At 34.8% G+C, this 18,893-nt stretch overlaps 1 protein-coding gene across 1 annotated transcript in view; it reads left to right on the top strand.

Moving 5' to 3' along the window:
- Nucleotides 1-18,893, top strand: part of LOC137929351 (uncharacterized) — a 158,872-nt gene that overhangs the window by 56,939 nt on the left and 83,040 nt on the right. Inside the window, exon 2 of the mRNA XM_068772251.1 lies at nt 6,414-7,572. Within this exon, the coding sequence (XP_068628352.1) occupies nt 6,837-7,572 (736 nt within the window). The 5' untranslated portion in view covers nt 6,414-6,836. The remainder of the gene's footprint in view (nt 1-6,413; nt 7,573-18,893) is intronic.

Raw genomic sequence — 18,893 nt, 5'->3', positions numbered from 1 at the left:
ATAAAATGTGTAATAAATAAATAAATTAATGTTCTCATAAAAATAACGCTGACAGACGCAAGTGTTAAATGATGATTTATGATAAATTGTTAAATACGCAAACAGCAGAAGTTGCGTCGCTGCTTAATTAGTACTTATTATCACTGTGCGTCGTTAGATTTTCGAGGTTGCGTTGTTTTGGGTTCGAGTCTTTAATTTTTTTTAATTTTCTTTTTTTTTCTAAAAGATGGCGACACTTTTGTTTATAATTGCGCAATGCCACCAAAACTCGGGGATTCCCTTTCTAACTAAAAATCAAAGCAATTTGAATACAGTTTTATTTTCACTTTGTTTTGCTAATTTTAGAGTTCAATTTCAATTACGTGGTGTGTTGTAATGAAGTGTGTTGTGCTTTTTTTAAAAAGAGAATAATAAATTTATATACATTTTTACGTGTTGTTTCTGGTTACAAAAAGGGTAAATATTATTCCAGTTTGTTTATTGGCAGAGTTATATTATTTTTGTTTTTTAAATGTTTACTTTGGTCAATTTTCTTTTTAAAAAGTAGTGTTCTCGTAACGCTGGAACCTATCTTCGATCTTTACAGGGTTTCCTATAGAAAATATTAATTCACTTTGCGACGTTTCAATTTGCGTCGTGTTTTTTTTGGAACGTAACCACGACGCAAAATGAGGTATTGGTGTATATAATTTTTAATCTATCTAAACGTTGAATGTTTAGTTTTAAAAATGTAATGATGACAACATTAATTATACGATAAATTATTTAATAATTCACGAGTAAATTAGTAGTAGGTTTGCGTTTGAATAAACATAAAGCGTGTGCGATAAATCTCGATTATTCGACAATAAGTCGTGTAACAAATAAGCGAGTCGCGATCCGCTATCGGCAGCGCATGCGCAGAACCGTCCATCACAATATAGACGAACACCGCCGAGTAACAAGGATACAGCCTGCACAAAAGTCCAGAATACATTCAACGATTTCTTCACAGAAATATACTCCTTAATGCACATATTGAAAAGGTTTACAATCGCGTAATAATCTAGGGTATGAAGCAGTAGTTCTAGAAGCAAGGTGTCCGCCACAATGCCGACACCTAGCGCGATTCGTGACTGCAATGCGAAATAGTACACACGAGTGTAGCCACGTAAATAATGGCTTTTATTCGATGTCGACAATGTATTTCAATGTGTAGGGCGCAACGAGTATCTCTCCGTCTATTAATATTTATAACACGTTGTAAATATACGTTTTATTATAATTTCTGAATTCGTCCGAAATTATGATCACCTGTTTACATTGGAACCTGATCATCCGTGAGCACTATACAGTGACTCCAACTGGTGCATCAAATGTTTTCATTTAGTTCTTTGAAGGAAAATTTATGATTACTTCAGGGAACTCCATGAAACAATGTAATTATTAGGTAAGCTAGGCTCGCTATTTTTTGTCTCACATTAGTTGAACACCAGGCCTTCTGTATCATGTAACCCTAGTTAATAATTACTGTATAAAATTATGAATATCTATATGTAATGTCATTTAAAATGCAATAGATATGTAGCAATTTCGGAGGGCGCCAATAGATGGCGTTGGCTGTCGATTGCCACGCGCCATAGTTTGAATCGAATTTGTGTTTGAGCACACAAGCGTTGCACTCGACTGACTTAGACTTAGAAGCGTGTAGCAGGCAGGCGGGCTGTGGTCTGGTCACCCATGGTGAAACTAAGTGGCTGAAACTAGTCGTTCACAGTTGGACACACCAGAAGGTTTCTCTGCTTTTACAGCGTAAAGAAAATAATGTTGTTATTAAGGTCCGCCACTGTCTCTAACCTCAGTGACCAGACTTGGTCGCAATTCCACGGTGGTGGAATTGAGGGAGATAATCATGATGAACGAATTATGGTAGGCAACGGAGCTTAATGCGCTCCTATGCAAGGCTAAGAAAAGCTTGTAATTTTGAAGAGTACACATCAAAAACATCGTAAATGTGAAACTACTATAGTGTTTTTCATATTATATGTCAAACTTACGTGTCAATGTGTGGGGTGGCCTCACATCGTTTTTGAGGTATTGCCAAAACAATATGAAGGAGGTGATATATAAAAAAACATGGTCGGGTAACAATATAAACAATATAACAAATATTTAATGGAATCAGGCGTTACCTTGCGGATATCCATCCTAAGTAAGAAAAGAACCAATATTTAGCTACTTCCGCCAATGCAGTAGTAGTAGTGCATTAAAATCCACCGCCCGCCAGCCCACTGTTAGATACGCATGCGGCAAACAATGCGAATTACACAACTGCCACTGTTAAATCACTCAACACGTGTTTCAACCCTCCACGAGGCATCTTCAGGAGTTATGTTACACCGATTAGTGCCAAACACAGAGTCAACCCAATACGAGAGGCCTCAAAAACGAGGGCCTAAAAGTTCAAAGGGGAGGCCGATGTCTTGAAATGGGGTCTTTAAGCTAAAATTGTGATGGTGATGATGATGTTAAATAATTGATTCTCATTAAATCAGGTATTTGCGTATTATATCATACACATGAGTAATGATGCTTGGTGGACTGACGATATAATCTATGTCGCGGGAAGTTACTGAATGCGGGCAACGAGAGACTGGTCGTTTTAGTGATCTTTGGAGAATACTGTACCTTGTAGGAAGCATTTGCTGGTTTACATAATGGTGGTGATGCGATATGTAGCCAAACAGTTTTATTTTGGTTTTTGGCGAAATTTTTCCGTATTTTTGTGTGGACACAGTTTTAGCCATACCTTTATTACTGCTTATTTCTTTTTCAAAGATCCAGTACTTTTATTTCCTTATTTATTTCGTTCTTCTATCTTAATCTATGTCAACTGCTTGGCTTATAAGATATTTTTCTCAGTATTTTGTTCTTCTATCCTTAACCCCGCTTTCTCTCTCCTTTCTTCCTTCGTTATATCTTTCACTTTTTAACTTTTATTTCGATTCTGCTCATATATCGCCTTCTATCCGTCGCCATTTTTCTTACAATATTACATTTTTTTTTCATATATTTTTTTTCATTATTCCATTAATTTGTCTCTTCTCTACTACATCACAGCTATGTTTCACTAATACCCGACCTTAGTTTTTATTCATAGTTATGAATTTCTTTATGATCTCCTCATAGTATCGTCACAATATGTGACATCCTGCACCCCCTATCAAGAAGGCCATGCTGTCACCCTCTACCTTCCTTCTTAGCTCGATCTCTATATCTGTTCGGATAGCTCTAATTAAGGGACAGTAGAAAATCACATGCACCACCGTTTTTCGGGACTTCTCGTTTACACCTACATATGGAATAGGGACTTGGTTTACAAAGGTTTAATATTTTTTAAAGTTTAAAATTTGTATCTATTTTCTTCTTCCATGCTTATAATTTCCTCTTCTATACTTAATATTTCCTGCTTTAAAAATTTAAACATTTTTCTTTAGTTTTCACAACTTAATAGAGGTCAGATGATTAAAATCTTGCATCTTAAAAGGCTGATATAATTATGATGAGTATTTAAATTAATTAACACGTTTTTAATAGTCTATCTGCGTGTTATATAATAGGAGTACATTATAAGGTTCGATAATTTGCTACGTGCAGTGGCCAGTGCGCTACTGATCCAAATAAACACACGGCATTGCATGACGCAAGCTTGCACACAGGCGCACGTGCAAAAACGCACACAAATGCACAACATTGCATAAACATCGGGCTACCATAAAATGCAACAGACCGGAACGAGCGATACAGTTTTGTTGCAACTATTAAATAGATAAGAATAACCTTATGCTCAGTGGTCTTAGCCTGGTGGTTAAATATTACGACTTGCAGATATGTTCGATTCTCAATTGAACATAAACTATACAGAGTAATTGGTTATTGGTGTAATAAAAACTTTAAAGCGTAGTCGGAATCAGGAGGGATCGAAGAAGACACCGCTTGGAGAATCGCCAAGGGAAAGGCAGTCTTCACACAGTTCCGTTCTGTGTGGCAATCACGGAAACTGACTAGGAGAGTTAAGCTCAAAATATTCCAGTCCAATGTGAAAACCTTGTTGCTATATGGATGCACCGTGGAAGGTCACCAAGGATATGTAAATAAGCCTTCGACGTATTCTCGGTATATACTGGTCTGAGAAAGTCTTCAACGTATATCTCTGGAAACGCTGCGGTGAGATGCCGATCGAACAGCAGATCAAACGCCGGAAGTGGAACTGGATAGGCCACACGCTTCGAAGGGACCCTTATCACATACCGAGACGAACTTTAGAATAGAATCTTCAAGCTACTGCTACTGGTGCATAGCGGAAGTAGCTATATATTAGTCCCTTTCTTAGTTATTGCAGACTTGAATTTATTGGTCAGTCGAATTGCAAAAAAAAATAGATAATTAATATTTATTATTTAATACAGGTTGATTTAAAATAGGTGTAAAAGTTATTAAAATTTATGCTGACAAATGAGCCATACATTCACCTCGTTCCATAAACTTTTATATCTCTATACAATCATCTTGTATATAAGAAAACATTAATAAAGTATATACTATACACTGGACGGTCAATATAATTATTTTATGATAAAATAAAATAAAAAAGGCGATTAAGGCTAAACAGGTCGATAAAACTGGCCTTTCTCCTAAAATAGAATTTGTTGGAGTTAAGTTAAAAACAAACAAGACACTAATGATTTTATAAAAAAAGAATCGTAATAATTAGATGACTCCAACTTAGTTGTAAATATTTTACGATTTAAGTTAAGACACAGATTAAAAGATTCAACACTGCAATATACAAAAACGTGTGCAAAGAATATAAAAACAAAAGCACTGGTGCTAATGTCTTTGAAATATAGATCTTAATAAAAAAGTGAATGAAAGAGACAGATATATAATTGGGCGTCATGAGGTGTAAATATGCGTTTACACGCGTACTTTTTATATAATAAAAGATATGTTAGTAATAATTCACGCAATAATACTATATTTAAATAAGAAAAGGACCAATATTTAGCCACTTCCGCACATGCAGTGGTAGTCATGCCAAACAGAGTGGCGCTAATCGGTGTAACATAACTTCTGAAGATGCTCCGTGGAGGGGTGAAACACGTGTTGAGTAATTTGACGGTGGCGGTTGTGTGATTCGCATAGTTTGCCGCATACGCATTTATCAGCGGGCTGGCGGGCGATGCACTTTGTTGCATGACTACCACTGCATGTGCGGAAGTGGCTAAATATTGGTCCTTTTCATACTTAGGATGGACTTCCGCGAGGTAACGCCCGATTCCACTAACTATATTTAAATTGTTTTTGAAAATGAGAAAATCTTTAATTAAGTAAGATTTATGACATCTTATATGAATAACAAAGTTTTGACTAAAAACAGTTTTTATATTGTATTTACAGTTTTACGAACTTCACAGAGTTTGATATAATTTTCACACGGCGCTTATAATTTTTTAAATGTCTTAATTGTTTTTATTCAAAGTCGACTATTTTTGAGCATCTAGTTCTTTAAGTATGATAAGTCATACAATAGGAATAACTTACAGGCAGGTTGCGAAGCTCTTCGGTTGGTTAGTTGCGTCTCGGTAACCTTTCGGCCTTCGGTGCCTTCCGATCGGTGAACCTCGCCAAATACAAAAACGAATAAATTAAATGTGTATCAATCATTGCTTTATTAATATGCCTTAATGATTTAATATCAAATAATGCTTACTTGAAAATAAATTACTGTATCTTTAGCACACTGAAAGTATTTAGTTGCTATGTTATTAAAGAATAAAAAAAGATTAAAAAATCGCGCGAAAAATATTAAGAACAACTTTTTTTATCCCGTTCAAACTATAGAGTAAATTAAAACACATCTCCGTAGTTGTTAAACATTTTTCGTCAATCAAAATCAAATATTACTAACACATCTCGTGTTAGGATTTAAATATAAAATGTTTACCATAAAGAATTACAATCAAATTTTTTTTTAAAGTGATCAATATTTATTCATTAAAATTCCAGCCATAGGAAACTTACTACTGGTCTATCATTACCATAGACATTTAGGAAGCCTATTGAATCTAGCATCTTTAAATGTCTATTATTATAAAAGAATTACGTAATTTTTATTTATTTATTAAAACCATAATAATCTGTTGAGGTAACTAAATTTCAAGAAAGGATTTGGCGTAATAATAATAAATATCATTAAAAATTTAAATTCTTCACTCGTAAAAATGTTTTCAATATCGAGGATATATATTCGCTGCCGCACGTCAAAGCGCACATTTAATGTATATATAAATATATTATAAACAGCAAAGTTCACAGCGTACGTCGAATTTTATTTGTTTGTACAATAAACGGTTTGTTTTCCTGTGTCGCAGATCCGACGCGGAGTCGAGAAGCGCAAGCGCCGGTTTGAATCAAAAGTTGCGCGGCCGAGCGCGCCCCGATACACTCCACTCCTCCGCCCGCCGTCGACCGGAGCGGTCGCGCCGTGCCGCTGCGCAACTGCCGAACGGTGTCGCAACCCCAAACACCTGTGTCCACGATCTCGTAATCGTCCAATCTCATCAAACACCCGCAAGTGTTTCAGTGAACGTTCCCCCAGTGCATTCAGTGTGAAGGTTACATTCCGAGCCGGTGTCATTCTCCGATGGACGGTGTACTGTGTGTATGTGTGTGTCTCAATATTTAGCTGGAAGTGACTGGTTTGAACGTGGCCGGTAGGCGAAAGCCCCGCCAACGGTTCTCGCGACTCGATAACTAGATCGGCAGAATGTGATAGACGATAACGTTACGCACTAATGAAAATGGCTCGCGGCTCTCTGAGCGACAACGAGCGCCATTGCTTGGACTCCGACGCGAACGCACAGCCCGAGCGGCTGCAAGAGACCGGGAAGACCTCCAACGATGGCAAGTCCAATTGCCTCCGAGTGCGCTTCCTGGACGAAGAGGGCAAAACCGAGAGAACGGTCAGTGCCGACGAGGTAGACGCAGTCGCTCGCGTCAAGAAGATACACATCCTCAAGAACAGAAGCTCCAGCGAAACGAGCATACTCCTGAGGAACCCGTCTTTGGCCAAGAGGAGAACCGCTGCCGACCGCCGCTTCAGCGACGGCCAGACGGACAGCCTGAACAACAACTCCCTCAGCGAGAACCTAAACGGAAAGCTCACTAGCGATTCTGACAAGACTGACCACGGAGACCATGATACCAAAGACCACCAGAGCTTTAAGAAGAATTGCAACGTGTACAGTGTTAACATGGCGAAGACTTTAACGCCGGAGCGAAAGAAATCCATACCGTTGGGCATACCGAAGCTGCTCGGACACAAGGAGCCGGTTCAAAGTAAATCTATCCTTCCAGCAGAGGGTAGTTTGGCTGAGGGTCTGGGCAAGGATTTCACGGCCCGAGCTATTGGGAGGCTTTCCCGCGGCCTGGGCAGGCTTCTCCGCCGTTCGAATAGCGTCAAGATCAGCGAACCTGATCCCGTGTACAAGGTGGCCTACCTCGGCAACGTCCTCACCGGCTGGGCTAGAGGTGAGTCCAACACCCATACTATTGTGTAATTTAATATATAAGGGTCAATTGACAAACACTATCCGAGGTTTCCGGAAGACCAAGCAAATGGCAACAAGATAAGGAAATTAATATTTGTGTTGTTTTTTTTTTTAAATTAAATCACTATTATTTATTAAATTATTCATTTTATTAACCATTTAGGACCGTTAACGGTGTCTACTTATATACTTTAAGACAAGAACGTCGGAAGAGCTCAATTTGAATTTAGAATCAAATTGTGTTATAATCGCATCCTAAAACTTAAAGGCGCAGGAGTTTTAAACGCGCACAGATCTAAAAACATACAGACAGAGATCCCACAAATAATTCAGACGATTTGTTCAATACAGAAGTGTAAACTAATTCAATAGGATTATTATTCCTAACACTAGAATTTGACAGTAATATATTAAACTTTTCATTTAGTCTGTGGCTAAGATATTTGGAACCAAAAATAAAATAAACCACATAGTTATTCGCTTTAATAACATTTATATTATATAAGCATAAATTTAATATATTCAATTATTGATTCGACCCATGGGATTTATATCAGTATGTTTTTATTTTTTTCGTTTCGAATTCAGGCATCGGTCAAAGAGAACTTTTGTATTTTGTTTCGGACAAGTAATTAGTCTGCTTGGTTATTGGTGTAAAACATATAGAGGGATGTAACATAGTTATGGTACAATATGAAAAAATCATTTCAAAATTCGTATTTATATATAATAAAATTAATTATTATTTATTATGTGACCTTGCAGATTTTGTACAGTCAGAAGTTATTGACCTGACGAATTTTGAACTCAAAAAACCATATTTCATTGTGATCATTTTATACAAGGTGTTTCGAATTAAATCAAAGCTTTAAGTCTGTGGCATTCTAATAAACAATCAATTTATACAGTATGATTGAAAATGTGTAAAGGCTTTAGAACTTTTTGCTGACAAATTTTCAAGTATCCTGTACATTTTCTAATGAGATTTGTGATCCATGTTTTACGTAAATCTGTGTAAATATATGTACACCTTGCTTTGCGTCGTTTCGTTTTGCGTTTTTTTCGAAGTTGCGTCGCTGCTTAATCAGTACTAGTTTTCACTGTGCGTTAGATTTTCGAGGTTGCGTTGTTTTGTGTTCGAGTCTTCAATTTTTTCAACTTTTTCTCTTTTCAACACTTTTGTTTCTAATTGCGCAATGCCATCAAAACTCGGGGATTCTCTATCTAACTAAAAATCAATGCAATTTGAATACAGCTTTATTTTCACTTTGTTTTGCTAATTTTAGAGTTCAGTTTTAATTACGTAGTGTGTTGTAATGTAGTGTGTACCGTTTTTTTTAAAAAGAAAATCATAAAATTATATAAATTTTTACGTGTTGTTTCTAGCTACAAGAAAGGTAAATATTATTCCAATGTATTTATTGGTAGAGTTTTATTATTTTTGTTTTTTAAATGTTTACTTTGTTTAATTTTCTTTTTAAAAAGTAGTATTTAAGTGAACCTGGAACCTATCTTCGATCTTTGCATGGTTTGCTACAGAAAATCTTAATTCACATTGCGGCGTTTCAATTTGCGTCGTGTTTTTTTGGAACGTAACCACGACGTAAAGTGAGGTATTGGTGTATTGTGTAGAATAGGGCTCTGGCTCGATGATTCGTTATTTGCGCGCGACAATGATACGAAACTGTTTGGTTAGGACTTGCGCCCGCGCCGGCGCGCTGCCGAAATGTATTATCATAATTCCATGATCTGATGCCGAAGGTTGCCGCGCAACTAGTTCAAGGCGTTCGGCGTCCACCTTGTTCTCTCAACGCCGACTAAAATTTATCCGGATCTCGTGCCCAAACAAAAAATATAAAATACGCAATCGATTGCTTCGTTTATACGACTACGTGTAAATACAACGTAAATAATGAGTTCAATGAACACGGATTCAATCGACCGGAAATAAATCACGTCATTACAGACGTCGTAAGAAAGAGTTGGTGATACCAGTAATTTAATCCAATGTTTTTTTTTTTTTATTAATATTTATAGCTGTAACATTTAACTGCTTGAATTTTGGACAAGAATCTAGTATCTTCTTAACATGGTCTGACCATTTTGCGGGCCTTGAGGAACCTTGAGGTCATAGCGATCCCAAGTTTTTTGTTTTATTGTGGCTTGTCCACTGCAATTTGTAACATTTGATCCGTTAGTAACTATATATATGTATTTAATGAACAATGACATAAAATATATACCAAAAAAAGTTTGCGAAGGTATTTTTAATTTTTTTTTTCTAAATATTTTCAGCCATTTAAGCTGTAGTTACGTACGAAGTTGGTGAACTCCTTTGTGATATCTTAGTAAATAAATCATATTTTGTTGTAAATAATTTTTAACTAATAATATGGTTTAACTGTCATCATGATTTCAATCACATGATGTTCACTGTTGAACAGAAGCTTTCTCAATAGATTTCCCATAGGACTGGTCGAAAATGACTTGTACCCAATTTCTGGCAACATTATCAAAATCATACTACTTTTTGGGTTCACGACTAACCCTGGGCGATTATGGTCACTGCTAAAGAACTGTAAAGTTCAATTGACCATCTGTTCTAGGCGCTACGCGGCCTGCATAATGCCACCTCAACTTACCATTAATAACTTAAGAACGTTTGAAATAATATCACTCTAAACCAAGACTGACTCTTGTAGTGGACTCTTTTCTAAACTAAGTTCATTTTGAACCTTTGAAAGCCTACCGTAATTGTAGAGGAGAACATTTTGATACTAGTTTCAATCAAATTTATATCTGTTATCAACATTTTCTTGATTTAAACACGTGATTACAATCACTGATAATAAATGGAGAATAAATAAATTCAATAAATGAAGTAAACAACCAAATAAATGTTAATAATTTTTTGTTGCGATGTTACAATGAGGCATGGTCGCTGAACTGTGAAATATTACACAGGTAGCTCTCCCTTCCCGCTTGAAGCAATCGTTTGACTGCGTTACATTAAAAGGGAAATACTGGCATAAAAAACTTTACATAATTATATGCGTACATGTACAAATGTATATGATTGTTCTAAATTTAAAAAATAAAATTTTAAATTGTGAATTCGTAAACAATTTTTTTTCTTTTTTGAATATCAATAGCATATAAGCTAAGCGAGGTAATGTCAATAAATAAATACATTTTATTTATTTATTTTGTAGGGTTTTGACACGTGTTAGATCCACAAAAATCAAATGTTAGTTATTTGAATTTTTTAAACAGGGTTAAACCACCATTTAAAGTGAAAAGGTTTTGACATTGAAGGTTCAATAGACTTGGTCCTTATGAACATTAGTTAGGCTTTTCGGGTCTCCAACGTTTACATTACGATTCGATATTTTCCATTATTACGGTTGACGGAGAAGTTATATGGAGACCAGGCCAGGCCTACCTCTCTTATTATTTACCCACCACATATTCTTACTTGCAAAAATGTAATAAGTAAAACAATAAAAAGAAATAAAATGTTATTGAGTAAGAATTGTAGTAAAGAGAGGTGATGATGATGAAGCAGGAGGTGATACAACTAAGGTTCATAAATAAGTATATAACTATAAACCAGTGTTTTCCAACGTGGGACTCACGCCCCACAGGGGGGCAATTTGATTGTAAAGGGGAGTAATTCGAAAATGTACTCGTCAGGTGTTTAACTCTTTTGCTTTAATATAAAGTTATGTATGTTACAGACTAAGGTTGGGCATGGCATAAAAAAGGTTAGGAACCACTGCTATAAACCTTTTTTTATTGGGAATCTATGAAGAAGCTGAAAAGATGATGACGAATTATACTTGATACAATCAATTAAAAATTAATTTTATAGTCTGATTTTGATTCTATAAGACTGCTTTTTGTAACACCGTAACAAAAATAACGACTTTAATTATTTTTTAGATATATATATATTATATATACTCAATATTATAAATCGTAATAAATGCATTTGTATATCGTACGATAATATATTTAAATCAAAGTAAGGTTTTAAATTTACACACGACTGCCTGTCAAATTAAATTAGGCAGAACTAATGCATCTTTATTTATTAAACTTGTAGCGTTTACACACCTTTACAGTGCACAAATTGTATGTTCGGTGATGTATCTAGAAAAGGTGATAACTTAAAACTTATGATCATTAAAGAGGTCGGAGCTCCGTGGTCTGATCAAATCTAAACCACACTCGATATCAAAGCAACCGAAGTAGTTCATACTGGCACAGATGGGGGAACATAGTGAGCAAAATACTTCTCAAAAAGGGTTAAAAGTAGTCAGGGTTCTGTGGGAAGAAGGGGGAGAATTTGCACGAAAAGACAATAACTACATAACAATACAATATTCTATATTGCATGTATATTGAAGAATAGAATTGTCGCAGTGTTTTGTTCACCGTTCGACAGCAGCCTCGGGGCGCCTTGTGTACACTGTGTTGCTAAAACTTCTATATCTAGTTTAATTTATTACTCTGTTACACATTCCTTTGTTATACATAACGTTTGACGTATTTTCAACGGTTTTATTTAGTTCGACCCGAACGGAATTTATTAATATTTAAACACCTTCCCGTTGTCAGATTGATCTGAAATTTGGTACACACATTTAATTTAGATGACAATATAATATAATAAAATCAATAACATTATAAATCTAAGATGGCCGCCGATATATAATGGCGGATTACGTATTTTTCCTTAACTCCCTCAATATGGGTATCAAATGAAAGGGCTACACTAGTAAAACACGATGATTATGTCAAAATTTAAAATTCAAAATGGACCCCGTTCCAATATGGCAGACTAGGTACATATTTTCCCACAACCACCACAATATAGGTATCAAAAAACCGTTTAACTTAAAAGTTTTTTTAATGTATTTATTTTAATTTTGGAATACACGAACTCTTGTCTAATAATCTGGTATTCCTTGATTTAATTAATTGTTTAAAACTGGAGACGGACCGAGATTACTCTAGCGAGTTGATATCAATAACTTTCTATTCGGTTCTCATGGCATATATTAAATAGATGTCATTTAAATATTTTAATATTAAATCACAGATTTTCTTTTTTCTACGGTGAAGTATCTAAAGTAATATTTAGAACATTTCATTTCTGTTACGTTAAATTTTCTCCATTAACGTTTTTCATATATATATATATATAAATTAATGAAATATAGTACTTTATATTTTAATTTAAGTGTACCTTTTGCGTGAGTACAGTGTACAGACTGCATTTTGAAGAGTGTGAAAGTGAAATAATTATCTCGACAGTGGAGCTTGTGGAATAAAATCAGTGTCGAGTGACACTCGACATTGGAGTGGAAAGTGTTAACAAATGTCATCTATCCGTCTTGTACGATGTTCCATGCTGCGTTTGACGTATTGTCGTTCCCTTCTTTTTTAAACTTTCAGTGAATAATATTGAACAAAAAAAAACATTTTTATAAGTACACATATAAACAAGCACTCTGTATATATTTATATATTCAGTTGACATATGTAGGCGTGTCGCTGTCGGATTCTGTTGACTGACATATGGTTTCGTACGCGAATTAAAGCATCATCCAAAGCCTTATCTCGAGGATTAGATACGCGCTCGTGAAATCCGTTGAGGCGCGTCTGCGTAAAGAATTCGTGTGAAAGTATTAAAGATATACGGTACTTGATAACACGACACGAAAACATTCGTGTTCGTATTTCGAAAACAGTAACGCTTTTTAATTTTAAAACGGAGACTCAGTTAATCAGAATATATATATATACACATATATTTGTATATGTATATATATATATTTATATATTTATATGTATATATATATATATATATTTATATATATTCTAGTTCACAGACCCTTCCGCACCGTAAACTCAGCGCCGACGAAGCTGTAAAAGCCTTCGTCGGGCTAACAGCATTACCATCATCAGAAATAATACAATATATATATACACATATATATATATACAAACATACACACACACACACACACAAATATATTTATTATTTAATTATGTGTGCGTGTGCGTGTGCGTGCGCGTGCGCGTGTGTGCGCGTGCGTGTGTCTGCGCTTGTGTGTGTGCGTGTGTGTATGCGATGCGTGCGTGCGTGCGTGTGTGTGTGCGCCTAAAGGAAGAAACCTTAGTGGATAGACGATAATCAAAAATATGCATAAAACTTTTAAAACAGTGAAATGCTTGTCAGCATTTGCAAGCTAATAAGCTATATATTCCCTTTTACACCTATCTCCAAACAACCTGTATAAGGTAATCACCCTGAAACTATTACAATGCGTATGCATATAATAACTTCTAGCAGTACAAACAGATATTTTACTTATTAGTATTTTTGAAACCATTGATTTTTGGATAGGAATTAACATTTTGAATTCACAGCAATTGCTGCACCATTTTAAATCTCTTATAACTAATCATCCTGTAGAGATTTCTGATTAAAACTGATTATAAATTTAAATAGAATGCTTTTATTATAATATGCTGACAGAGCAATGCATAAGGCTGTCTGTTCATCGGCACTGCCTTTTGACGCCAACCATTACAATAGATATGCCAGGAATATGTCCCATAAGCGACAAGAATGGCGTGATATATCTATTGTCTATATCTGTCTCCATTCGCATTTGTATTCTATTATATAGTTCGATTGAAAACAGACCTACATTACTGTATCATATATACATATACATATGTGTATATATATATAAAGGTTATTTTTAAATGTCTATAAATGTATAATTTAAATATATTTTAAATAGGTGAATGTACAGCTCATATATAGCTATAATTGACAGCGAATTAAATAAATATATATATATGAATATATATATATATATAAATAAAATAAACTTGTATGTATAGATATTCGTAACCTAAATACATGTCTACAGTTTAAAACATATATCTCCTGGTGATATTTTATTACAATGATGTTAAGAATAAAAACATTTATCTATTTGTTTCGATAATATTTAAATGACACATGTTTTTCCCGTGAACAGCTGCATGACATGAAATAGTCAAACATGTAAATTCACACAGGGACATAATATTGGACCATCCAAATGTTTGTGCAGGTACGTCGCGGCAGTGAAAAAATCCTTCAAGATACGCGGCAATCAAAGCCTGTAAATGCATAAGAACGGAACAGTGGTCGCTCTTCTATTCAAGACCTAGTTCAAAATCATATGTACCGCTCAATGTTACCATAGAGAAGACAGATTAAAAAACAGACAGATTAATAAATACATTTAAGTTAAACGGTTATTTGATACCCATATTGTGGTGGTTGTGGAAAAATATGTACCTTGTCCGCCATATTGGAACGGCGTCCATCTTGAATTTTAAAATTTGACATAATCATCGTGTTTTACTAGTGTAGCCCTTTCATTTGATACCCATATTGAGGGGGTTAAGGAAAAATACGTAATCCGCTATTTCGTATCGGCGGCCGTCTTAGATTTATAATGTTATTGATTTTATTGTCATCTAAATTAAATGCGTGCACCAAATTTCAGATCAATCTGACAACGGGAAGGTGCTTAAATTTCAATTTCTAATTTTGATCCAAATAAATTCCGTACGGTTCGAACTAAATAAAACGGTTTAAAAAAATATCATTCGTCATATATAAAGTCTCACACGACTTGAGGCAACACCAATTAATAAATCTAAATATATGTTAACATTGTCAAATTCAAATAAGTTATAGCTGCGTTTCCCGGTTTGCGTTTCGTTGTCTCCAGGACCTCAAGAACCCAGCGGTCAGGTATAAGGAAACTTCTGGCGTTTTAATGATCCAAAATTGATAATAATATAAATAAATTGTTTTCGCTTTTTATTAATTGAAGTTCCCATAATTAAAAATTAAACTGAAACTTGAACACTCAAATTATTATAATTATCTTTATCAAAAGTACAAGCGAATAAGATACGATAATGACCTTTAAAAATACGGGTTAGCAATAATAAAGATATATAAATATAATTATAAAAATGATATATTGATTAAAAATACAAAAAATTGATTACATTGTCAGAGGTCGTATAGGTTGACTCGGTTTTAATGGGTTGCTATGTTAACAAGCTGTTTATACTTGAGAGATATAAATATTGTTCTAAATATAAATCTGTTCTACAACATTATATATATATATATATATGTAATATCTCAATTTAAATCGACTGTCATATTGTTCTAAACTTAAAAAAAAGAGTTTATTTAATGGAATCAGGCGTTACCTCGCGGAAGTCCATCCTAAGTAAAAAAGGGCCAATATTTAGCCACTTCCGCACATGCAGTGGTAGTCGTGCAAAAAAGTCTTACTTAAAAAAAGAGCTTCGTTGTTAGAAAAGTTTATTTGAAAGTACATGATTGGTGACATCTATTGTTAAAAAAATATCGCTCAAATTGCCATCTCCGAATCTGATGCAGAATGCCGCTTGTTTTACGGCATTTTGAATTGTTGTTCGAATAACATCTGGCCCCAAATTGGCGATATCTTTTTAATGTTATCTTTCAAAGTGACATCTCTTGTGGACTCTGTTTGTATGAAACGCACGGAAAAAAGCTTGATTGTACATGGAGAACTACAAGCAAGTTACACTAAAACTAATTCTCTATATATTTACATCATAAATGTCAAAGCACAGTTAAATTTGACGCCATTTGTAAAAATTTAGTCACGTTCACACTATGACATTATTTTTGCGCCAGCTGTTATGAACTGTTATTAATATTTCGATTACGTACTGGTTTCAGATTTTACAAATCGGTGCCAATGAAATTTTAAAAATGCAACGTGATTTGAAATTACAGTGAAGCCTTTAAATAATGAAAAATAATTCTTGTATATTTTGGGTCTAGATTCCTGGAAGTTACCACAAAGTTAGGTAGAAATTATGTGGTTTTTGAATTGTCTTTAAAATAAGAAAAGGAATCGTCAAATCACTCAACACGTGTTTCACCTCTCCACGGGGCATCTTCAGGAGTTATGTTACACCGATTAGTGCCAAACAAAGACTCTGCTGCAGGCAGGTCGTTGGCAGTTATGTGATTCGCATTGTTTGCCGCATACGCATTTATCAGCGGGCTGGCGGGCGGTGCACTTTATTGCACGACTACTACTGCATGTGCGGAAGTGGCTAAATATTGGTCCTTTACTTACTTAGGATGGACTTCCGCAAGGTAACGCCTGATACCATTAAAAATGTCTTTAAAATATCAATTGGAAATTGTATATGTAGGTAATACAAATTTTAATATCAAGTTTTGAAGATATCATCACCGTTGTAAATTCAGCCATAGACACCCGTTACTAGACGTCGTTCATGGATTTCCAATAGGACCGGATAGAAGTGGCCCTCATCTAGCGGGTTCTGACGACCGACATGGTCATTTTTTCACCTCGTGGGTGGATGTCTTATGCCGAAAGATCCATGGTTCCCACTCCTGAACCTTTAGGACCTACCTGCTATTAATTCTGCGCACTTTGTTGTCTGCCCACTATCGCATTGACATACCAATCCAAAAGCCTTGGCTATGTTGGTTACTTTCGTTCTTCTATACGAAAGCCCAATTTGATGCTAGTTTTTATCAAATTGATTTCTTCTGGAATTACATCTTGATATACATAAGATCTAAAAAATTGAAAAATTAATCTCTGTAAATCAACAAAAAAAAGTTGTCAGATAAAACAAAACATTTTGGTATAGTGACATTTATTTATAAACATGAACATTTTAATGGAATAAGAAAAAAGAACATGAGATACAGAGGTGAGAGGTGATTAAAAATGATTTAGCCCGAAACAAAAGACGATCAACAATAAGAAGCAGATAACGACCGTCACAAAAACAATCACAATTTTCCACCGACCACTAATCCGCTGCGTGTTGTGATCTCATACGATCTTTGATCTTAGCGACTCCATTATTCATTTTTTATCTAAAAACTTCACGAATGATTACCGCGACAATTAAGATTAGTATCGACTAACCAAAAACAAGGACCGGTCATTTTTATTTTGACTGCCGTGTTGATTGTCCGACAAGCTAGTACCGCGATTTTCCCACACTTGTCTGCAATCTGTTTGATTTAGTGGAAACTTAAAAAGTATAAAAACCAACAAAAGTAACTGAACTGTCGATCGGATTGGCAAGTTAAAGTTGCATTATACAGTAAACATAAAAAAGATAGATGAATGCAAATTTACCAAAAACTTTAGACTATAGGTTGCCTTGGTAAAGTCGTCGAAGGCACTGAATATAATCTTCCGGTTGGTCCTACTAGACATTTATGGGAGAAGCAAAATGGGAAAAGAAAGAAGAAAGGGAAAGCAAAATGATAATGGTGATACGTTCTCTATGTATCATATAAAATACAAGTCCACAGATGTAGTTAATATAATAGTCAATGTACTTCATTCCCATGCTTTTGTTTTCTACTTTGATAATAGCGATAAATCGTATAAAAGAAGGATGTAAGAATGGTAAGTTTTTATATAAATGATGATGATTCAACTTGAATTATACAAGGCTTCCTAACTCACTCTGATCCTTCAAGAGTCCACAACTTAACTGTTTTTGTGATCACTCACAAATGCTTATATATGTAGTAGTAGTTAGAATAAATCAAACCAAAGCTTTATTATCATTTCCTATTATAATACAACTTTACTTAGATTCGTTTAATTAATATTAATACTGTTAATACTGTAGCATTACAATGGATTTAATTGTAAAAGCATACACAGTTTTTTACAAAAGATGTCAATAATCCAGAGGTCACAAACCGTAATTTTTAAAACAGGACATTGCTAGGACGTCTTTAAAACAAATAAGATGCCAATTATTAAAAAAATATAATAATGGTAATAAGTGGACTTTAACTTAGTTTTAAATGGTTTACGATTCAAATTAGTAAATAGATTGAGTGACTTAGTAAACACTGTAACGTGCAAAAAAAAGGCAAAGAAATTCGTAAGCATTAAACGTAAATGTAAAAACAAAGGCACGGACGCTAATGTCTGTGGAATATAGATCCTAATAATATAATAAAAAAGGAGCCAAGGGAAAGGTCCAGCGGCAGAGGACTGGGGCTTGCGATCATAGTCACTGGTTAGATTCCCGAAATACAATCTTATATAATTCACATTTTGTGTATTAATTATATAGAATTGCTACTGCTCACAAATAAGTTCTCACAGGAACGACAGCAGCGACCTCTGCGTACCATAATAC

Source organism: Battus philenor, unplaced genomic scaffold (genome assembly GCF_028537555.1).
Source record: "Battus philenor isolate CCGP_79_NKW_IND1 unplaced genomic scaffold, ilBatPhil1.0.hap1 SCAF_5, whole genome shotgun sequence".
Classification (NCBI taxonomy): domain Eukaryota; kingdom Metazoa; phylum Arthropoda; class Insecta; order Lepidoptera; family Papilionidae; genus Battus; species Battus philenor.
The sequence above is the reverse complement of the archived record's forward strand: the minus strand, read 5'-3'. Positions and strand labels throughout refer to the sequence as shown.